The sequence below is a fragment of the Schistocerca serialis genome, chromosome 1 (assembly GCF_023864345.2).
Source record: "Schistocerca serialis cubense isolate TAMUIC-IGC-003099 chromosome 1, iqSchSeri2.2, whole genome shotgun sequence".
Taxonomy (NCBI): domain Eukaryota; kingdom Metazoa; phylum Arthropoda; class Insecta; order Orthoptera; family Acrididae; genus Schistocerca; species Schistocerca serialis.
In genome coordinates, this window is record NC_064638.1 from 1,064,396,022 (window position 1) to 1,064,420,551 (window position 24,530).

Here is a 24,530-nt window from a genome sequence, read left to right on the forward strand (position 1 = left end):
GAACAAGTGTACATGGAGAGAGTTTAGCAGTTGTTGGCAGTTACAATTTAATTTTATCAGCACGAGTAAATAAGCGCAACTGTAGTCGCGCTAGTTATTTGGCACACCAAATTTAAAATTCATTGTTCTCGTTTAAATGTTACCTAATTACTGGTTTTATCTCAGATAACTAGTTGATGCTTGAAAGTTTTTCGTTTGTTTTCCCTGCCCTAACTTACCTGTCAAGATATTAAATTGCAACAAAGATATATCATGCACAGTTTTAATAATTGTTTCCAGATCTGATTATATTTTTAGAAATAAGTGTTTACTAATCTATATTGTAAACAATAAGTTACGGACATGCCTGCACAAATATCAAACTTGAGTTTTCTTGTCAGGCTCTTCGAAATATATGGAGATGTGTTGATCTGATCGGTTATCATTGGTCTGTAAGTTTGAGGACTCACTTTTTTTTAGATCTGGTGGTTGAGCCCATTCAAATGGTTGAAAGAAGTTCAGACACACTCAGAACTGTAGAGCCCTTAAAGGGAATGTCTGAAAGTCCTAAGATTTAATATTGGGTGGCTCATCTAAATATGGATCTCTGAAATTGTAAAAAGTTAATTTGGCATTGTAAACTGGTATAAACTTGAAAAATGACACTCAGATACTTGATATATTAATACAAGAATGAGGAAAAATTGTTACAATGTTACTTTTGTCATCTACAGTGTTAACATCCTATTGACATCCTGCTGTTGTGCACACTGCCTGGGTTTCTGTCCCACAACAGTGCACTGGTAAAAGTTTTTTCAGTTCTGGTGATGTGTTAGTGTGTTTTCTGGTGATAGTATTGGGAATTCTTACAGAATGCATTTCTAGTCTCTGTAATAAAAATTTTGTTGATTTGCAATTAATTTTATGTACTTGGTTTTCATATATTTGAGACAGAGGTATAGAGAAAGTTTACATCTACCTCCAGAAAAAGATCTCACTGAACAACAGCTAAACTTGAGGTTTTGTGTTCCTTTCCAGATTAAAATTAATTTTCAGACAGCCTAGACACTGTTGGTCAGTAAACATTACCTTTCTTGGTTGGTAATGTGTTGTTTCTCTCTCTCTCTCTCTCTCTCTCTCTCTCTCTCTCTCTCTCTCTCTCTCTCTCTCTCTCTCTCTAGATCTTAAGATGCAAACAACCTGGTCTTAAATGTCCACTGCCTTGGAGTGCCCCTCTATTTACTGTAAGTGTGTGGATGTATTTATTAGTAATGGGCAGTTTCAATAAATTACAGTATTTGTAAGCAGAGACTCCCCAGTATGTCGAGATTAATAGTTGCATGTACTTCACAATTTACTGATAAAGTCTAAAATTTACACACTTAAAGTAATGCTTAAAGATATTATTCTGCAAAATGCGTAAACAGTTAACCACTTACTGGCAATTCTGCTTGTATGTAAGGTGAATCTGTACACTGAGAAGGGAACCATGCTGCCCAACAGAAGGAGAATATCCTCAATGACCTTAATTTCAAATAATTTAATCATATCCACATAGACAGCAGCTCCATAGTGTAAATCATAGGTAGCACTGATATCATCCATGCTACTGAATGAAACTTACGGTTCTGTTTTCTCTTGAAGTTTCTTGTTTGCTTTCATTTGTTTTGTGCACCTTGTGAGGAAAATTGTTGAAACTTTTGAGGGTAATATCCAGGATGGATATATATTCATCCCCGTCCACTCTCAGCCTACACACATTATATGACTGTTTCAAACGAATGCGTGCCTAACAGGGTGATACCTTACTAGTTCAGTTGGTTGGAAATAAGCAGATTGCAGAGTATTTTCCTCTGTTCCTCGATGTGGAGGTTAACCACAAGAGGCCATTGACTACTCGCCATAGCCCATCATATTCATGCTCTTACTCTGACAGTAAGATGTGGTTAAATGAACCTGAAAAAACTAGATTTCTAGTTACTATGTTAATCCTTACATTGTAATGTATGTCATAGTCGGACACCTACCTTTCTTCAGTTCAAAATGAGCCAGGAATTTAAAGATTTCTTGACCAGTGAGTGCAGAAAATCCATTAACAGAGCTGTCTTTGTCTGGTCCATGGAACTTACACTGTCAAACAAGGAAGGTCTCACCGAAGATCACACACTTCTGAATAGTATTTCAAAGAAGTGGATAGTCAGATGAAGCTAACAGTATTGCCCAAAATTGGTGCTAGTGGACATGTAGAAAGTAACAATGAAAACGTAAGATTTCTCATGCTGAGAAACATTGGCCAAATATCGGTAAAGTCTCATGGAAATACTTCATTCCCACTAACAAATGTAAGATAGTTGGTTTGTCGTATTACAGGCAGAGCCCTCAAGAAACATGGTGTATGACATTCTATACAAATTTAGCAATGCAGATGTGGATGGGCAGATAAAAACAGTGGAGAAGAGAGACAAGGAACATCAGCAACACACTAAACTGAAACAGCAAAACCAGGAGTTGCTGTAAACTATTGGAGACACAATCATGAGGTAGAGTAAGACCAGACCTATATTTTGGCACAGGCTAAAAGCTAGTGGAGCAGAATGGAGTCGATCAAAATGTGGGTGGCACAAAATATGTGAAACAGGGATGTGGGTTCCAATTTTATCAAAACTTCAGACCGTGTACTCAGTTTATTAATGCCTTCGCATTGTCATACACGAGGTGCTATCAAGTTTTCAGAACTGGTGCTGCCATCTGTTGAAAAACCTTACCTTTGGACTAATGGTCACCATCACCCTCAAAGTACACACCGGTCCCAGCGCATCTGCCACTGGTCAAATGTTTTCTGGAAATCTTGACTCCTCTCTAGTGTCGAACCAACGGCCTTTCAACTTATTTCAGTTTTGGGAATAGCACGAAGTCGCAAAGTGCCAAATCTGACGAGTACGGTGGTTGGGCTACAACTGCCATATTTTTTGCCAAAGGGTTCTGGTGAGCAAGGTCATGTGACAGGGTGCATTGTCGTGATGCAGCAGCCAGTTCCCTTGACGCCAAAGTTCGGGCTGTCATCACTGCATGTTTTCACAGAGCTGTCGCAAAACATCACAGTAGTATGTGGAATTCACTGTTTGGTTGGGTGGGACGAATTCTTTGTGCGCAATTCCCTTGGTATCAAAGAAAAAAAATGATCATGCTCTTCAATTTGCTCTTTACCTGTCTTGGTTTTTTGGTCTTGGAGAGGACGGACTCTTCCACTGGGACAATTGTTGCTTTATCTCTGGGTCATAACTGTAAATCCAGCTCTCGTTGTTGGTGATGACCCATGGCAAGATGGTCGCATCATCAGATGCGTTCTGACGAAGGTATGTGCACGCTTCAACACGCTGTGCCTTCTGAACGGCAGTCAAGATTCCTGGCTCAAATTTTGCGGCGACACGATGCATGCCCAATTCATCAGTCAACATTCGTTGACATGTCCCATAACCAATACCCACTTCATCTGCAAGGTCTTGAATGGTTAGATATCAATCCGCACGAACCAATTGTTAAAGTTTAGCAACAATGTCTGATGTAGTGCAGCTAACGGGCATTCCAGTGTGAACATTATCTTAGATGTCTGTATGGCAGCCTTGAACTGAGCATGCCACTCACACTTGTTGAATGATTGAAAGGGTCTCCATAACACTTTTTCAGAGATTCTTACAGAATTTGATACACACGTGCTGTTCTGTTCGCGGATCCATTATAATATCGCCACACACCAAACACAGAGTATTACGGAAATCACTGTGGATATGCAACACATCCTACCAGCTGAATGCCATTTTGCACACTGACTCATCAGATATATAGCTCTCGCCAGCTAGCGGTGCAAAGATCTACTACTCCTACTTTCCAGATGGCAGCACCAGTCCTGAAAATTTTGGATTCCACCTCGTATCAGGGCCAAAAACTAAATGCATTACATGATATGAAGGCACAGGATTGTGAAAACACAGTAAAGGATGAAGGGTATGTTGGTAGTCGTACTGGTCATAAATGCTCCATTTTCTAGCAGGTTTGATGTGGCCTGTCATAGATTCCTATCCTGTGCCACTCTCTTCATCTTGGTGGTGCTTGTCAGACATCCTCAGTTACTGTTGGACGTATTCCAAACTCATTCTTCCCGTACAGTTTTATCCTCTACTGCTCCTTAAGGTTATTCTCTGGTATCTTAACACATTTCCTATCATCCTGGCACTTCTTGTCTGTTTTTCCCATATGTTCATCAAACAAAGAGAAAATTAGCTCTAGTTGATTCACTTGTCTCAGTGCTGCCAGTGTTGAGCTGCCTCTGGCTATAGTGTTACTGTACACACAAAGCTGACGCTGGCCGCCCCCTCACTGCTCTCCCCTTGACAGTGCTAATGGGGTGGGAGCATGGCACACTTCCTGGCATTCCCAACAGCCACTACGCAAATAAAAAATTTATCATTGCCAAACAGTACAGACTAATGACCTCAGCAGTTGAGTCCCATAGTGCTCAGAGCCATTTTGAACCAAACAGTACAATGCTGTATTTGGAATATGTCTCCTCAATTTTTTTCTTCAAATTAATGGCTGATGACAGATAATAATAGTAAACTTCTGTTGTCAGAGAATGTCTTCTTTGCTGTCACTAATCTGGTTTTTGTGTTGTCCTTGCTTCATCTGTTATTTTACTTCTGATCTACTTCTTGATCACCATTTTTGGTAAGTTTATTCCTAATCTCATTCTACTACTCCTTGTTATTGCAGTTTTTCTTTGGCTTAGTCCCAGTCCATTTGCTGTGCTAACTATACTGTTAATTCCATTCAGTATGTCCTGTAATTGTTTTGCACTTTCACTGAGGACAGTGATGTTGTAAGTGATACTTATTGTTGCTATCCTTTCACCCTGAGTTTGCCCAATTGTTAACCTTTTATTTCTGTCTTTACTGCTTTGAAGTATAGATTGAACGGCTGGGGAGAAAGACTGCATGCCAGTTTTACATCCTTTTTTAATCCTAGTGTTTCATCCTTGGTCCTAAATTGTTCGGTTCCTGCTTCGTTCTTATACCTATTGTATGTTACCCCTCTTTCCCTACTGCTTATATAAATTTTTCTGAGAATTTTGAACATGAACACAAAACCATGATGAGGTAAATTACAGAATTTGTTTCATTTGGGAATTTTGCAATGAATTCCGTCCTTTGTCATTGCATGGACACCGGACTGACAAATATTGAGAAGTGACTGTGAAATTCAAAAGAAAGTAACATTGCTCATCAGAGGAAAGGCAACTTGATTTGATGAGATGCCTGTAAGATTGTATGTAGATCATGTGTAGGAGCTTACTCCCCTCATAGACGTCTGTTGGTTGTGACAATAATAAAGCATTTCAACCAGTTGGAAAAGGGTTTTAAAGAAGGGTTTTTGGACAGATGCATATAACTATACAGGTTGAGTCAAAGAGGACTTCACAACTTTGGAATGATACAGAAATTTATTCAGGTAATTTACAGAACCGGTATATGTCACTTCGTGGCAAACACACACAAGTGTCAAGTGTCATTTTAGTTCGCTGTGCCTACACCATTTGTGATGTGGCAAACATCACACCAATAATCAATTTCCTGCCGCACTTGTTGCAGAAAATTGGGCATAACTTGAGCAATGGCAGGTTTTTTCAGATCGGCTGAATTGTTTGGTAGGAGAGGAACATGAACATGGTCTTTAATGAAACACCAGAGGAAAAAATCCAATGTTGTCATGTCTGGGGAGTGAGGTGGCAGTCACTCCACTGACCTGGCAAGAGATTATTGAGGAAACCTCAAACTTCCGGGAGGAAATAAGGTGGCATAGTCTTACTGAAGCAAACCATCCCATCTGTCATCTACATCGATCTGTGGAATTAGTTTTCAAGCATATCCAGCTTCACAATACCAGTGACATTTTTCTGCATGAAGAACAAAGGGAGAAAGGGCCATACACTTAAAATTTGCTAAGGGTGTAAAACATATTAACTTCGGGGCTTTCACAAATGTGCTCCAGGATTGCATGTGGATTTTCGTCACCCCATATTCTGCACTTGCGGATGTTCACCACACCACTTTTATTGTGTTGACTCATCATTGAAAATTACTGTGTTTAGGAATGTCCCAACATTGTCTATTTGAAGCACAGAATTCTCTGCAAGCAACCTTACGTGCATCAGTAACGTACTGTGCCATTGTGAATCTATATTTAAAGTGTAAATATCTACACAGTACTTGCCAAACAGTCTCATGTGGAAGCCGTCATTAGAGATGCAAATTGCTTTGATTTTAGTGGACTGTGGACAAAAGCTCTCCCTAAACTGTTAGACAAAGCTCATGGGGACCTGATGATTTATCGTGTCATAGTGAACAACCTGTCTCAACAAAGTTCTTGTGCCAGGAGTAAATTGCAGGCCTGCTTGGAGGTTCTTTAGTGTATTCAGTGTGAAATGTATACCAAACAGCTTGTTTGTTTTATGAAACCAAAGCACACTGTGCACCAGTGAGAGTAGCTATTGTAACTGTGCAGTATGCTGGTGCTCCTGGTGGAGGAATGGGGTACTGATGGACTACTTGAATCAAACTTGAGGTTATTTGATACAAAATAACACATCTACAGATTAGTGTTTTGAAGAATCAGTCTCAGTTGCACAAATTTTCTGGTCTTCACTAGGTTTCAGTTAAATTAATCTAGCCTTCTTCAGAATCAGGCTAGATTAATTTAGCCGATATCTGGTAAAGACCAGAAAATTTGTGCAACTGAGGCTCATTCATCAAAATATTGGCCTTATCACAGTTGCTGATGGGGCTGCAATATGCTAAAAATTCATCTACAGATTCTGTAAGTTACCTGAATAAATTTCTATACCGTTCCAAAGTTGTAAAGTCCTTTCTGATTCACCCTGTACTTGTATTGCTGACGTGAGTCTGCTGTAGAATTATGAAATGTTTTATGCTTGTGTACTATGGCTTTAGATGAAAACTAAATCCTCTTGTAATGAATATGGGTTTTGCAAGTAGTGATATTATTAAACTTGCGTAGCTCACTTTGCTCGAGAGTTCCATAACTACATGGTAATGGTTCCCAGTTAGGTGCCCTGTTCTGGCTCTCAAGAATGCATTTGACAGTTCAGTTTTTGCCTAGTGAACAGAATGTATGTACAGATGTCAGATCAGTTTTGCTATTGAATTCATGACTGACTTCAGTATAGAACCCAACATGCCATTCTTAAATGGAGCAAAATATTTAAAGTAAGTCGGGTCTACCCTGAAAGAGTACTACATATAACTGACCTAATGGATGAGCTAATATCAATGAGTCTGTCGTGGATAACGCTGTTGTATGTGGATAAGCTGAAATGCCAGAAAATTGTCTTGAAGCACAGGAAGACGTGGTGCATGAACTAGCACTGAATTCACCATAGAGAGAAGTCGCATTGAGCATAAATAGGCAGACAAGACGATTGTTATTAAATTGGCACTCATATTGTGAATGATAGCAACCATAAAATACCTGCAAATGTGAATGTGGAGCTCATTAGCCAAGAGCATGAAAGTAGTTTTAGAGAAAGCAGACACCACACTGTGATTCACTGAGCAAACCCTAAAAAAATGTCAATTGCCCATGAAAGGGCTGCTAAAAAAAAATCTTGTTCAATCAATTCTTGAGTATTGATCATATCAAAAAGATAAGAAACCTGCGGGGGATGGAGAAGATACAAAGAAGAGCGACACATTTTGTAGTGTGTTCATTTAGTAACCGTGAGAGTATCATGCAGTCACCTGACCAGCTACAATGACAGGATTAGAAGTGTTGTGCATCATGGAGAGGTTTACTGTTAAAATTATAATAGTGTATGTTCTAGAAAGAGTGAAGCAGCATATTATTTTCTCCCACAAATGTTGGGAAATGGCTATGGTAGGAAAATACGGAACTTACCAATTCATTTCCGTGTGAATCATTGATTGCTGGAACAGAAAAAGAATGATAGGGGTAGACAACAAAGATAGCTTGCACTTGGTGTGTCCTTCCAGTAGGCTCTCAAGCTGCGGTGTGTGATTTTGCCTGGATGCAAACAGAATACTCACAGTACTGGTTGAGCTGTTCTCAGGTGCCTGTGTAGGAGGTCAGTTTGCTTCTGTTTAAGTTTATCATAATCTCAACTTTTTTGCTTTATTTGTTCTATATGTGTCCTATATGAGCAACTATTAAACTACTTTTTACTACTTGTTTGAAAAATACTGTTAAAATGAACATCTTTCTCTTCTTCCCTAAACCGGTTTTCATGTATGTGGCAATGCTCTTCATCCCAGAGTACTGGAAATTCATATTTACGGACTTCGCTGCTGAGATATCTGGTTTATCTAATTTTTTGTGTAATTTTTATATTACTGTTACTACTGTTCATTCACAGAGCTTCATGTATTATGTCTTGCCTTGAACAGTTACATAATTTTTGTATTGTTCATGTGCTATATTAGAATAAAAGCTTTATTTACTGCCTCTTTCAATATTGAGATTTTTGCTTTAACAAATTTTGCTTTCTTATTTAAATGCATGCATTTATTTTGGAGAACAGCAAAACCTGATGAAGTCATGGGTAAGTTATGTGATGATTAAAAAAATAGTTTTTCTGAAGTTCAAAATTGCCAATTTAGAGCTGACCCTAAATATTCGTTTTCATTCAGGTGATGAGCCAAGATGTGAAGAAGGAAAATCCTCTGCAGTTCAAATTCCGAGCCAAATTCTATCCAGAAGATGTTGCTGAAGAGTTGATACAGGATATTACATTGAGGTTGTTTTACCTGCAGGTAAGAGAAACATTGGCATTTTACATTCTTAATTAAATGTATTGAAATAATCTTCATCAAATAGGTTATCGTTGAGATGTCTAAATGTGTCTACACATCTCGGCGAAGAATTGTCAGTTGTGTTGCTGCCATTGAGAGGAAGCTTACAAAAATCACATTGCTTTAATTTTTTTAAATGATATTGTTTTTTATGACAATGAGAGAGAGCATAACATGAATTGCAATGCTTTTTTGACATAATACTGATTATATATATATATATATATATATATAAAAACTGCTTCCTCACTGGATTATGGATGCATTGTAACATGAATAATAAACTTTTTAGGTGTGATAACAACAAAAATAAAAGGTTTTCTTAAGTATGTCTTACATGTATATTTCAAATATTCATACGTAGGAAGTTTAGTTGAGGAATGAGTGTGTGCACCCACTTCTGTGGGCGTAGAGGTGACTGGACTCAGTGCTGCAATTGCATTGTGGAAGGTGGACTGGGATGAAGTTGTTTGTCAGGAGGCAGGTTGAGATGTTGGGGGGCAGGTAGTTAGTGGCTTGGAGGGAGGCAGCAGATACCAGAGCCTTGTGGGATGCTGCGTGTGATGGTAATGAGACGTTGGGAGTGATGACAGAAAGGAGTAACTGTGTGTGTGTGTGTGTGTGTGTGTGTGTGTGTGTGTGTGTGTGTGTGTGTGCGTGCGCGTGTGTGTGTGTGTGGACAGTGGTTTAACAAAGATTGAGCCCAGGAGGATTATGGGAATGCAGGATGTATTGCAAGATCATTTCCATCTGTGTAGTTCAGGAAATCTGGTGGTGCAGAGGATCCATATTAAGTAGCCATTGAAATTGAGCATGTCGTGCTCAGCTTGTGTTGTGCCACTGGGGTACCAACTTTTACCACTCCCTTATGAACAGCTGGTCAGTAATTCATACTGATATAAAAAGCGTGCAGTGATTGCAGTAGAATTGGTACATGACGTGGCTGCTTTAATAGATGACATTGCCTTTGATAGGACTGGACTGAAGTAGGAAGTGCTGGGTGAGTGGAGATAGGTCTTGCACTTCATACACCTTACCAACTATATTGACACACAACTTTTCCTTTGAAAGGAAAGTATATAAACAGATTTACAGTACAGCTGTGGATACCCACATGACATCCTGTGCCAATCATTTTATGGACCATCTAGAGGAAAACTTTCTAGCCTGCCAAAACCCTAAATCCCTTGCCTGGTTCAGGTTCATTGACGATATCTTTATGACCTGTACTTATGGCAAAGGTACTCAATCCCCATTCCTTCACAACTCCAACACCTTCTCACCTATCTACTTCATCTGGTCCTCATAAACCCAATGTGCCCCTTCCTAGATGTTGACTTCCACCTGTGATGCCTCTATCCACACCTCTGTCTGTATTAAACCCCATAAACACCAACAGTACCTGCATGCTGACAGCCGTCATCCATTCCACACACAAAAAAGTTACCTCCATTACAGCATGGCCACACGCAGTGTACCTGAAGTTGTTAGAATGCCCTTGCCCAGTATGCCGAAGCTCTCAGGAGGTCCTTCGGACAGGCAAAACTCCCCAAACCTAGTCCGGACTAATCCTCTCAGCATCACCATCACCAAGAACCAGCTACAGAGGAGCGCTCCACCCCCCTTATCTTCAACCGGTATCACTCTGGACTGATTGAACTGCATCCTTCGCCAGAACTTAGAATCTATCACAATGCTCAGAAATTGGGAACCCAAGATCCTTCCCACCACTTCTAAAGGGGTATTCCTTTGCCCACCTAATCTACACTACATTCTGGTCCATTCTAATGCTACTACCAATCTTATTCAAAGGGATCATACCCCTGTGGATGACCCAGGTGCAAGACTTGTGGCTGCATGGAGTGGCCGCTCGGTTTGAGGCACCATGTCACGGATTGTGCGGCCCCTCCTGCCGGAGGTTAGTCCTCCCTTGGGCATGGGTGTGTGTGTGTGTGTGTGTGTGTGTGTGTGTGTGTGTGTGTGTGTGTGTGTGTGTGTGTGTGTGTGTGTGTGGTGGTGTTCTTAGCATAAGTTAGTTTAAGTAGTGTGTAAGTCTAGGGACCGATGACCTCAGCAGTTTGGTCCCATAGGAATTCACACACATTTGAACATCTGCAGGACTTGCCAAATCCACCCACCCAGTGCTTCCTACTCCAGTCCTGTAAAAGGTTTATCCAACGCCATCAGAGGCAGGGCCACCTGTGAAAGCTGCCACTCATTTCCCAATTTGTGATGTTAGTGTGACAATTGGCTGGCCACCAGAATGAATGGCCACTGCCAAACGGTGACCGAGAATGAAGTTGCCCTTCCTGGGTGTTGTACATCAGATTTTCAAAACTTTTTATGTTACACTTGTTCCTGATATGTTTGCATTTTCAGCTGTTTCGAATATTATAGTTTATTGTTGACAGTCGAAAAGGTGATGTGTTTTTGAGTGCTCAGTGAATTTTCACTTACTAAAAAGATGGATCAAAGAATTCGCATTAAATTTGGCTTGAAAAATGGACTAAGTTATGCACTGTTCGCATAAAGCACTCAAAAGAAAACAATCAGAATTGTGGCAAAACCACTCTTGGAAATTGTCATGAAGATGGTCCCACACACGTCTCAATGCTAGTTAGGTATTTTTCAGCGAAAGACAAAACCATTATGTTGCTTCACTCACTGTATGTGCTGGCCATGGCACCCTGAGACTTCTTTTTGTTCCCGAGACTGAAGAGAACCATGTGTGGACTCTGTTTTGCCACAATTGAGGACATCAAAACAGAATTGCTGAAAGAGCTGAACATCTTAAAGAAAAGTGAGTTCTAGAAGTGCTTCCAAGATTGGAAAAAGCACTGTGACAAGTTACTACAGCCTATGGGGTCTACTTTGAAGGGGACAAATTTGATGTTGATGACTAAAGACACTTCAAGAAAAAAATTCAAGCTACTTCTTGATCACATCTCATTTATGTGTATAAAGAGGGTGAAGTTTACACATTGTGAGGATTGGTGGCAGGATGCAAGGAACTAGAATCGGAGATCAGTGAAACTACTGCCTGGACATTGTATAGAACCTGCCAGTGTGCAGTATTTGTGGCATAAGACTTCCTGTATGCTACGTTCTAAAGAAAAAATACTCATTTTCTGATCAGAATGGAGTCTATAATTTGGCTGTGATCTTGGGATATGAATTTCATTACACTTAACTTGCTGTTCTTTTTGTCACACGGGGACCACACCTGTTTGTCATCACAGGTTTCCTCCAAATGTTTGGTGTATGCATGAATGAATGGTGAGGAGTGAGTGACAGAAGGGGAGCTCCAGATGTCAGTGTTTAGAAAAGATAAGTTTTGATGTGGGACAGGCGAGGCATGAGACATTAGTTAGCACAATTTCCAGGCAGTGATTGGCACGGTGGGAATAGTCCAGAATGGTAATATGTGGATGATGGGATTGAATCTCTGTTTGGAAAATATTATTTTTCAATTTTTAAGTTACGTACATTACAAATAGACAATGCTCAATATATTGCATTTGATGTGATGAAATCCTGTGTGCAGCAGAAGAAATATCTTCTGTTTATTGACTCTTGAGGAGGAGGAGGAGGAAAGCAGGAGGAGGAGGAGAGCAAATCCACAATTACACAATGACATTTTCAAAGATGAAGATTGCTCTCATGCAGTATTAATGTGAATCCTGTTGTGCTTCCTTTTTGTATTGTTAGCTAAAGAATTTGATAAAAAAGCTTAAATATGCACTTAAGACTACATCAAAATAAACTCATAGTAAATAACAAGTTACCCTTTACCAATATTTGTTGAAATAATGTTCATGCATGGTTTACTGCTGAACTGTGGGATAATTAAGAATCACTTATAAATGTAAATTAAGTTTGTTTTGTATAGAAACTTCAAAACAACCATGTAGTTGTAATAATGCGACATTTATAACATGTGCAGGATGTTCAGAAAATTGTTGCTTCCCCTTTCTTACGGTATTATCCATTTAAATAAACCATAAAATAATAAAATCCTCTAATTTTATATACAAAGTTAGAGTATGCCTTAAAACAGTCCCAAATTTTGTCTTGCCTTTTCTTTTCATGGTTTTTATAAAAATATTAATAAAAGCAGTATACTGAGCAATGTTTCAATTTATTTTCAGTGTAATGTAAAAATTGAAAATAAAAATAATTGACACACAGGCATTAGAACCCATGGCCTTCGAATTAGTTTTGTGCTGTTTGTTGCATTAGCCACCCAGAAAGTACACCTTGTCAGCTTCTACCCAAGTGAAATCGCATTTATGATCATTTCAAAGTGTGGTAAAATGTACTTTCCTGTTGCTCCTTGAAGTTGCTTGTTATGTTGCTTCTTTATAATTTGACTTCCTAAGCATTATTATTGTGGTTTGTTGAATTTTCATAAACATGTTCTATTTGATGTATCATTGCGTGGTTTCTAATGACATTCTGTTGAATGTCCCATTATCAGCAAAAAATTAGACAAATTATGCCAAAGATTGCCATACATAAGCATTAATTTGAACTATGTTATCCTCCCTTTATGTTCCCTTTTTTCCTTTATTTTACTGTTTCAATGTGAGATCTGTCTTGGACAGTCTATGAAACATAATTCGGAACTGCTTTGTGCATTTGGTCAAGATATTTTTCCACTCCTCTCTTACCTCTTAGTACCTTAACTTCCTTACATTATTACAAACCGTATCTGATCAGTCTGGAGTATTGCAGCTTAGGTCTCCTCCTCCTCCTCCTCCTCCTCCTCCTCCTCCTATGAATAACGCCTTAATAAATTAAGTAGAAAACTATTGTTGATGGATGTAGCCAATAAATTTTTCTTTTCCATAGTGTTCATAAAAATTCTTTTCTCTACGAATTTCATTATTTCAGGTTTGCTGCCTATCTTCCCCAAGCACCACATTTTAAGTGCCTCAAACATCTCGTGTCACATGCACCTGTAACCCATGTTTCTGAGCAGTGCAAGGTCACACTTACGACAAAATTCTTTTATAAATCTTCCTGGTTTCTACGTTTAGGTTCCTTGAGATAGAGCACATAGTTGAAACATTTATTGGACATAACTAGTACACATGGTGTAAGGCATCAGGACAGCTCTGATGTGACAGCAGATGCATGAAGTTGCACAGTCAGATGCCAAACATCCCTGCATGGCTGCAACAATCAGAGAAACTGTGGTATGTTCAAGCCGGCAGTCAAACCTGTGGAGTCGTACATGTGGCATCTGATCTTGCAAATGTAAAGCATCTGTTGTAAGAAAAAAATTGTATTAATTTTGTACACAATATGTACTCATTATGTCCACTAAATGTTTCAGATGAAGCATGCTTGTTTTCTTTCTCATATTTGACCTCTGCTACCACTTACCTCTGATGTTTATGGCCATGGGTTGCTTCTCAATTATCGATCCGTATGACGTACTCCAACTCCCCAAAGAGTTTGTTGCAACATTTCTGTTACACCCAGTATATGTTGAACTACAGTGACAAGTTAAACTTCCAACCTACTCCTTCACCATTATTGTGTACAGTCGTGTGCGTTTGTGTCCCCTACCATGTAAAAGTGATGTAGAAGTATAACACTGGTACCCCTCCTGCTACATCACAGCAATTGTTTCATGGTCCTTCTGTCTGTCAAACATTTGGTTGTGAATTGACAAACATTATTTATGACAGTCAAAATTGGGTTACTACTGCTGTGCTTCATGTGGTTAAAGGCAACACTGCCAGTATTACCAAATTTGAGAACATCTCTCTTCATGATGTCATCGTCTAAAAGTTGTTAATGCTGTCGGAGACAGTGTGGTCGTTCTCTGGACCTGCTAGTGCATCTGCTGCTATTGATAAACCATGCAGTTAGTTTTGTGTGGCATGTTTTACATAACATGTCATATGATTAAGATAGCTTGTCTTCTGTTTTATTGCTTATACTGCATATTATTCTTGTCCATATTTCCAACATTTACAGAAATCTTCAAACCGTAGCTGTTAAAGATATTTGTTAACAATCCTGTAAAATCCACATGTTCAAAAGGGTAAATTTTTCTTTGGCAGGTGAAAAATGCTATATTATCAGATGAGATATATTGTCCTCCAGAAACTTCAGTGTTACTGGCTTCTTATGCAGTTCAGGCAAGGCATGGTGACTACAATAAAGCAATTCATACACCAGGATTTCTGGCAAATGACCGACTGTTGCCACAACGGTAAGTGCTTTGCTTGTTATACATAAACTTAATAGTGAATGTGTTGAGTTCCACTGCAAGAGTTCATGAGTGATTATTTTTAATTTAGTGTAATGGATCAACACAAGATGACTAAAGAGGAATGGGAGCAGAGTGTCACAACTTGGTGGAATGAACATAAAGGAATGCTTACGTGAGTACAGGACTTTACTGAAGTAGGAAATACTGTAATAATTTTGTAAAAATAATTACTTATGTTGTTTTTACCCCATAGTTAAAGATTTTCTGTTTAATTTGAAACTCAGCATAACACTTCACTGAATTTATTAATCAACACATTGAATTTTGTTCAGATTGATATTACAATTATTTCACCTTTTTGATACTGAAAATATCAAAATGTCAATTCTTTAAGAATTAACTTTCTGTTCATGTTGTAACACAAATCTTAATTCAGTGCAATATAATGCGGATGTTAAAACGAAGTGTGATAAAAATTTCTTTTCTATAGGGAAGATGCCATGATGGAGTATCTGAAGATTGCTCAGGATCTAGAAATGTATGGTGTCAATTACTTTGAGATTCGAAACAAAAAGGGTACTGACCTTTGGCTGGGAGTTGATGCACTTGGACTGAATATTTATGAACAGGATGATAAGTATGTGTTTCTGTGGTGCTTTCACTATGTGAATTTGTTCCTTTGGCTTTTGCTGATTTGTGATGAAAAGAGGAAAAATAAGTTTTGTGTTGTTGGTGTTGCAAGTATGACACACATCTGGTATAATTTTTATTCTTTCATATCAGGTTGTTTGTTGCATACAGTATTTTTAACTTACAAACTGTGTGCATGTACATTATAAAGTTTGAAGTTTTACAACACTTACAAATTTTGGGGAATACTTATTGATAAAATAGTAAAAATGGTTGTTGAAATGAGATCTTCATTTTGCCAACCATGTTGTCTGTTGCTGTTAGTTGTAAATTACCATTTCCTCTAATGCTGTAAAAAAAATTGTAGCCTCAATCTGCCTTCTTTTAAGGTGACATGTTAAAAAATTTTTTTAAAATAAATGTGATCAACAATAAAACAAATATAATTTACAGTGCCACTATCACAATACAAATTAAAACATTACTGTACTTTCCTCATTTTTGCAGGTTGACTCCAAAAATAGGTTTTCCATGGTCAGAAATACGCAACATTTCTTTCAATGACAGGAAATTTATAATAAAACCAATCGACAAAAAAGCACCCGATTTTGTCTTCTTTGCTCCACGTGTGCGTATTAACAAACGTATCTTAGCATTATGCATGGGTAATCATGAATTGTATATGAGGAGGAGAAAACCAGATACCATAGATGTTCAGCAGATGAAGTCTCAGGCTCGTGAAGAAAAATTGGCCAAACAGCAACAAAGGTTATTACCATTACCAGAATCAGTTAATGATAATTGAATTTTTCTCCCTTTCATATATCTGATTGTTTATCCTCCAGGGAAAAGCTCCAGATGGAAATAGCAGCAAGAGAGAGGGCTGAGAAAAAACAGCAAGAGTATGAGGAACGTTTGCGTACAATGCAAGAAGAAATGGCAAAAAGGCAGCAAGATTTGGAAGCCGCACAAGATATGATTCGGCGTCTGGAGGAGCAATTGAAGCAGCTACAGAAAGCTAAGGAAGATCTAGAAATGAGACAGAATGAATTACAAGTACGTTCAATTTTTAAGTTATACTTGCTTTCTTCATTTCCAAGATAAATTATATTGCGTTCATTCACATCTATACATTGTTGTACTATGCTGAAGTGGGTGGTAATAAAAACATTTTTATTTACACTACTTGCAAAGTACTTCAGAGGGGATTGGCCAGTGTCTATTCCTTGGTGAGATAGAAATATATTTTTGCAGGAAATGTCTTTCGTTGGCAGTAGTCATCAAATTTGAAGTATACTGATGGAACACATTTGTATAAACTAAATAAAATTCTATTTACTGATTGCTCTAACATTTGCCATTGCATTGCAACAACACACAGCACCTCAGAACTCCCAATTTACTTTTTCATGAACTGTGTAATTTCCGTTCCTCACTATTTTAAAGTTATTGAAAGGTTTACAAACCATTAAATATTAAATTTCCAAACACTTCTGCAAGATATTGAAAATTTTGATTTCTTAATGCCTCAATATGTCCATTAAGAAGTATCGTAGTAATAGGTGGCTCATCAAAACCTTCCAGGCAGCACAGGTATCCAGCATTCTGAATACTGCTGCTGCTGTCTATTAGAATGTCAAGAGATTGCTGTGTAAAGATTAATTGAAATAATACTTCAATGTGTATTAATTAAAATGTCTTAATATGGAAGTTAATGTGTCATTAAGTAAGCCTCAGGTCTTAAAAAATGTTTGACAATTGTGGGCAGTAATTGGTACTTACGGTGAGATCAGTAATTGTCAGCTCTTCTCCAGGCACTCTATTAAATTGTCATTTTCAGTTAATGATGGAAAGACTAGAAGAAAGCAAAAATATGGAAGCTGCAGAAAGAGCCAAACTTGAAGAAGAAATTGCATCGAAACAGGAAGAAGTCAGGAGGATTCAAAATGAAGTTGAGGCTAAGGATGAAGAAACAAGGCGCCTCCAGGTAACTGCATTCCTAGTGGAAGATTTCTTCTATAAGTTAATGAAAGCATTGGTATCCCTAGTGATAGTAATTTAAACTTTGTTAATGTTCAATCCCATAATAATGATGTAGGTTTGTTTCAACTAAAGACTCAAAAATTGCAAATGCTAGTTCCAGGTGCAGAAGATAGTTATTGGGTAAATGTATTTGATAAATGTGAAATACAATGGAAGTATGTTACAGGAAATCAATTTTTGAAAAAGTTAGGAGACAGAATTGGTGGCCTGTAATGTAGCTTCATGGGGCAAAATATTAGTACTACTGATATACTGTTACGTAGTACAACACACTATCTTAAGTTTTGAAACTTAATTCTTTCCTCATATCGATAGGGTGAAGGTTAAAAAGAAAAGTCAGGTTGCCAGGGCCCCTGAATAAAGAAAAGGTATACCATTTTGCGTAGTGATCTATTATTGAATTTGGTTTTCCACAAAATCAGCCCTTAGTATCTGAACTATTATTGGGATTGGAATAGAATTTACACAAAAAATACAGATTTTGGATGATAAACAACTTAATAGTTCATGTTCAGCTGCTGCTATGGCAGTTGATGATTTGTTGTTTTCCAGTGTATATACTAGTATTTGACCTCCGTTTTTACACTGTGAAGTGCCTTTCATAAGATTTATTAAATCTCTGGCAGTGCCCTTGGATGCTGTTGTGATTAAATTTATGAAATAGAAGTTGAGCTTCGTTTTTTAAAAAGGAGCTCTATTAAAGACATTTGATTATAACACAGTTCAAACACAAGGCCATATTCTTCTCTGCCTTCACATAGTCACTCTTTTAACTTCCTACTGCCTTAGCTAACCATTCTTATGAGGGAACCTCCCCATTGTACCCCACTCAGATTTAGTGGTAAGATGGCCCAGTGGATAGCCTGTAAAAACTGAACACACACAAAGCATGAAAATGGGAAGGTGTACTGAACTGCGATAAAAGAAGGAAAATAGTCACTGTGAATGGTCAAAGCTCAAGCTCTGCAACATAGAGGGAATTGCAAGAACTACAGTGTCGTGGCGTATAGTAATGTTGTTGGGCTGCAAAGTAGGAGATTTATGTTAAAATCCCCCTTCTGCTCTTTTGTCCTCCCGACCTCCAGCTCTACCCCCCCCCCCCTGCCGCCCCCCCCCCCCCCCCCCCCACACACACACACACACTATACATTGGCTATAGGAGTCTTATGATAAAAATATATTACCATTGGAAGTAAATCTGGTGAATAGTGAGAGCAGGTCAAATACCATATAGAACTCTCACAGAAATGAAAGCAGAAAAAAGGATGTCAACTGTTACAAAAAGGGATTCAAGAGTCAAAACTTCCAAAATGGAAGGCAAGAATCATAACATGCAGTACTTGCGTGAAACGAATAGGAGATAAGTATGTCAGGAGATTCCTTCCTGAAACTTCACTGTTGCAGACAGACATTACACCATGACACAGACAAAAATTTGAATACAGAGAATGTAAGTCACAGACCGAAAGGATATTTTGGGTGGGGGGGGGGGGGGGGGGGGCGGCGGGCATCTTACCACTAAATATGAGGGGTGCGATGGAGGTTTTCTCTTGTTAGTTTCATACTGGATGTAATTTTGTCTGGGCATATCTCAGATTTGGCCATTCCTTGTTGTCCAGCACAAAAGTGCACACACACCTTATTCCTTTACTGATCCTTGCTAAAGCTATTCCTTTATTGTTCACCCTAATTTTACTTCTGTTATTGCTGGTACAAACTTTGTAATGTCACAGTCCAGAGAATAATACGAAAGGAGGCAGATATTCATGCAGTTGTGATTGTCATGTCTGTATATGTACAGTACATACATCATCTGCATCTAATAAGGTGAGGTTTGCCTTGGAAGTGAAATTTTGTGTTAAAATTTTGAACCACCTTAACATATTTGATGACAGTGCATTTGGAAGAAAGTTACTGTGGTTTATACAGGGTGTTACAAAAAGGTACGGCCAAACTTTCAGGAAACATTCCTCGCACACAAAGAAAGAAAATATGTTATGTGGACATGTGTCCGGAAACAATTACTTTCCATGTTACGGCTCATTTTGTTACTTCTCTTCAAATCACATTAATCATGGAATGGAAACACACAGCAACAGAACGTACCAGCGTGACTTCAAACACTTTGTTACAGGAAATGTTCAAAATGTCCTCCGTTAGCAAGGATACATGCATCCACCCTCTGTCACATGGAATCCCTGAATCCCTGATGTGCTGATGCAGTCCTGGAGAATGGTGTATTGTATCACAGCCGTCCACAATACGAGCACGAAGAGTCTCTACATTTGGTACCGGGGTTGCGTAGACAACAGCTTTCAAATGCCCCCATAAATGAAAGTCAAGAGGATTGAGGTCAGGAGAGCGTGGAGGCCATGGAATTGGTCCGCCTCTACCAAGCAATCAGTGACCGAATATGTTGTTGAGATGCGTAGGAACTCTTAGACTGAAATGTGCAGGAGCTCCATCGTGCATGAACCACCATGTTGTCGTACTTGTAAAGGCACATGTTCTAGCAGCACAGGTAGAGTATCCCGTATGAAATCATAACCTGCTCCATTGAGCATAGGTGGACGAACATGGGGCCCAATCAAGACATCACCAACAATGCCAAAGCAATGAGTCGCATGTCAACACAAGCACTGAAGTCAACATTACCTTCCTTCAATTGGGCCAACTGTCGGTGAATCGAGGAAGTACAGTACATACTGATGAAACTAAAATGAGCTCTAACATGGAAATTGTTTCCGGACACATGTCCACATAACATCTTTTCTTTGTGTGTGAGGAATGTTTCCTGAAAGTTTGGCCATACCTTTTTGTCACACCCTGTATGTACTGAGGCATCCTAGTTACTTTTACTAATTGTTAAATACTAGTTGGTAACATCAAACCATGAAGATACATACAGCATGTTGAGTTTGACAACATGGCTAATAACAGGGAATAGATGTTAGTTTGTAAAATGATGATTCGTCACTTCAAGTTTTTTCTCTTTGTGTATTACTCAAAATTCAACTGCAGTAGAATGTAAGTCTACATTCATCCTCTTGCAGTGACTGTTTGTAATTAAGAAGTTATCAGTAGAATCATTGGGAGAGGGAGAGAGGGAGAGAGAGAGAGAGAGAGAGAGAGAGAGAGAGAGAGAGAGAGAGTAAGTATTAGTAAAATTGTGCCAGTGTGGTTGTTAGTGAAACTTCCTCATTTGCTGTTGAAATCGGATCACATATCTGTAGACCCTATTTTCAGCATACAATGAAAATGAAATGTATGAGGTGTTACAGTTCTAAAGTCTCAGATTTTCTTTTTCATGAAATAGTCCCACAAAATATTTGGAATGTGTCATTTCTTAACGTAATCTCCATGCAGCTCTACACAGCTCTCACACTGCAGACACGACGATTTCATGGCCAGTGCAAATAATTCTGAATCTGTGTTTCATCATTTGAAATAGCGAAAAATCACCAGGATTAAGGTCTATTAACATACGTGAGAAACCACAAAGATTGGTGGAACATCACTTGAACAGCGTTTTCATGAGTTTTTCTAACGATGCATAGAGGAACTTGGTCTTGGTTCAAATGGCTCTGAGCACTATGGGACTTAACATCTGTGGTTATCAGTCCCCTAGAACTTAGAACTACTTAAACCTAACTATCCTAAGGACATCACACACATCCATGCCTGAGGCAGGATTCGAACCTGCAACCGTAGTGGTCGCCAGGTTCCAGACAAGCGCCTAGAACTGCTCGGCCACCCTGGCCGGTGAAACTGGTCTTCACATGTTCTGATAGCTAACTCTGGTCACCATAATGCCCCTTGGAACAATAAGTAAAGATGACAGCATTGCTGTCCCAAAACATGGTCATCATACACAACTCAACACTGATCCTTAATAATTATGTTGTTGTTCTTACATTTTAGTATGCCATTCCACTGAGCAGACTGATGCATTGATTTGGGATTGAGAGGTGCCTCAGTCTCACCCATTCTAATAGTTGTCAAAGAGTGTCCCATTCATGCCATCACCCTGTGTAAACATTTCCTAGCAGACTGCCATAGTGATAGCAGAGAGAATCAATCATTCGTTGCACCCAAATGGAGGACACTTTCTAAATTTTCAGGTTGTCCTGCACGATTCTGTGCACAAATCTCAAAGTATGCAGTACCTTCCATACTCAATCAGCGATCTTCCAAAACAACTGTCTCTTCTAGTAGGACAGTGTTGCCAGATCAGTTAGCACAATGCTTGTTGTCCTTTGAACTATTGCACTCATGTCACCTCAGACAAATACAAAAACCTAATATTCACTTGATGTTTTTTATGTAGTAAAATGTTTGCCATTTGTAGTTTCAAAATGACTCTCCAATCTTGCTGTAGTTGCTCACATCTAAGCCACACAGTGCTCTAATCTGTTGCATGTACACAGTCTGCTCACATATTTTGAGTCAAACCATGACTAAGTTTACATGCGACAGAACTTCCAGAAGACAAAAACTGAATTTTGTGAACTGTTGTTTACTGTTGTGTTCACTTGCTAAGCTCTGAAAATGTTTTGCTAGACCATTTTAAATACAGCAGTCTGAAAATTGGCAGCTACGGTTCCTGAGTTAGACAGTGACAGCATAATGGCTGTTTCTTTCAGTTGAATGTTAGAGGTAGCGTGTTCATGCTCAGTCTACTGTTAGTGCTTCCTCACTGCATAAAGTAATTTCATCCAAATTAGCCAAAAAATTTTAAGTGGATGTAACATGACAACCCAGACGTGATTTTTAAAAATCATTGTTTATATGGGAGCAAAAATTGGTGGTGGAAGTGGAAATCTGGCAGCTGGAACCTTATTTCCAAAACAGATGTCAGTGTGTTTACAGGACCAACCAGAAGTAGTATTCAGAAATTGGTTTACAGAATACATTTTTGGGTGTGCCATGTGAACATACTGCATAAGTTTTTCTTTGCTCCTATTTTTGAAGAAGACAATGGGAAACCTTAGAACTTCAGTGCACCTCATAGTATTTAGGTGTTATCAACTTAGATAACTAAAACTTTCCAGAACACAGCGTGACAAAAGCATCTTGAAGTTATCAACTGTTGTTCATGGTTATCTATATAAAGGAAATTGTTCACACGCTTTTTAACATGGTCACTTCCTCATAATCTTATTACATAGTGCTTTGGAAATGTTTCTTACTTTCAGGATACAGAAGGAAATAAGACACAGTCTGTGGTGAGTACAGTGGATGGCCGAACTGCTGAGAATTCTTTCTCCGATTGCAGTCTCTGTAATCTGCAGTTTATGAAGTGAAGTGGGCCCATAATGCCGTGCAGTATGTAATGAGGTTCCTAGAGCATCTCCTTCACTAGTGTTCAGCAATCCTTTATCTAATGCTGACAGATAGCATTTACAGTTTGCCTTATCCTCAGTTTTTGGCTGCAATCACAAGTTAATGCATGGTTGTACTCTGCCCCCTATGATGAATCAAGCAAATCAGTTCTAAAAATATTATATGACTGACTTAATAATTGTGAACTTAATCTAGCAGAAAAGTTTGTCTTTGGTGTTAAAATGTGTGCCACACCTATAAAAAGCAAATCTGCAATTGGTTTCCCTTAAAACTGGTTTAATTAATAACTGTAACTTTTTTACTTGGGTAAATCGTTAAGTAATTTTTTCAGTGTATTGACTGCAAAACGGATGAACCAAGATAAAGATGCTTGGACAGTAATAGCACTGCTAAATTCTTTTGTCATAAACACCACATACATCTTAGTAGTAAAATTTCATCAATCTAATTGTGGTACGATGCTGTCTCTTTATTCACTGAAAATTAATGAAATTGACAGAGTTGGATTTTAATTTGCAAAAAAAAGCCTGGCTTAGAATTGAATGTAGTTCATTTAACCATTTGAAAGCTATGAATGGATTTAGGGCATAATTCACACACAATGAATTTACCCAGGGCTCCATAGATTCTGAGACACTTCTGATTAAATTTCAATGAAATCTTACTAACAGTTCATAAATCGGCACTGATTTAGCCCATATCAATCTAGTAAAGAATTTTTGTGGTCTACCATTACCTGTAGTACGAAGGAAGTTATTCCCTGATGTCTCAACAGATGTCGTATCATCCTGTCCCATTTTTTTAATTATTTTTTTTCTTGTCAGTGTTGTCCAGATAGTCCTTTCCTCTGATTCTGAGGAGAATATCCTCATTTCGTACCATAACAGTCTACCTGATTCTCAGCATTCTTGTGTAGTACCATATTTCAGATGCTTAGATTCTCTTCTGTTCCAATTTTCCCTACAGCCCTTGTTTCACTACCACATAGTGCTGTGCTCTAGACAATGTCATTGGTAATGCAGTGTGGTGCTCCAGACTGTGCCTTATTGGCTAACGATGCTAATCCCTCCCTGAAGCCCTTGTGCCATACCTTGACCCTTGCAAGGGACAGGCAGTGTTTGCCGTACACTTGTGACATTCGTCAATGAATGTCCGTTCCTCCTCCTCCTTCCATTTTTAGGAAACTAACAACGCCTCTTTGCTCTTCTGTTGACTACTCCATGTCACTGTTTGCAATGCAACTGGCAGCATTGGATGATTGATGCGTACTGCTGCTAGCTCCGTAACGTGCATGTGTGGCCTCTAGCAACAGGCTGTGAACTTCAACACTCTGGTCAAAACAACGCCTCGTTACACATGCCACGATATTACCCTCGTGCCACCGGTTTGTGCATTCCAGACTCCGGCTCGTTTCTTTTTGAATGCCCCTT

The 24,530-nt window shown here is 38.7% G+C and overlaps 1 protein-coding gene across 2 annotated transcripts in view; it reads left to right on the top strand.

Annotated features, from left to right (window-relative positions):
- The window catches only part of LOC126415727 (moesin/ezrin/radixin homolog 1), a 96,778-nt gene that overhangs the window by 66,803 nt on the left and 5,445 nt on the right, over positions 1-24,530 (top strand). For both annotated transcript variants that reach the window (XM_050083453.1, XM_050083452.1), the window contains 7 exons: positions 8,697-8,819; positions 14,933-15,084; positions 15,173-15,256; positions 15,575-15,721; positions 16,222-16,482; positions 16,560-16,770; positions 17,555-17,701. In XM_050083453.1, coding sequence (XP_049939410.1) covers positions 8,697-8,819; positions 14,933-15,084; positions 15,173-15,256; positions 15,575-15,721; positions 16,222-16,482; positions 16,560-16,770; positions 17,555-17,701 — 1,125 coding nt within the window. The remainder of the gene's footprint in view (positions 1-8,696; positions 8,820-14,932; positions 15,085-15,172; positions 15,257-15,574; positions 15,722-16,221; positions 16,483-16,559; positions 16,771-17,554; positions 17,702-24,530) is intronic.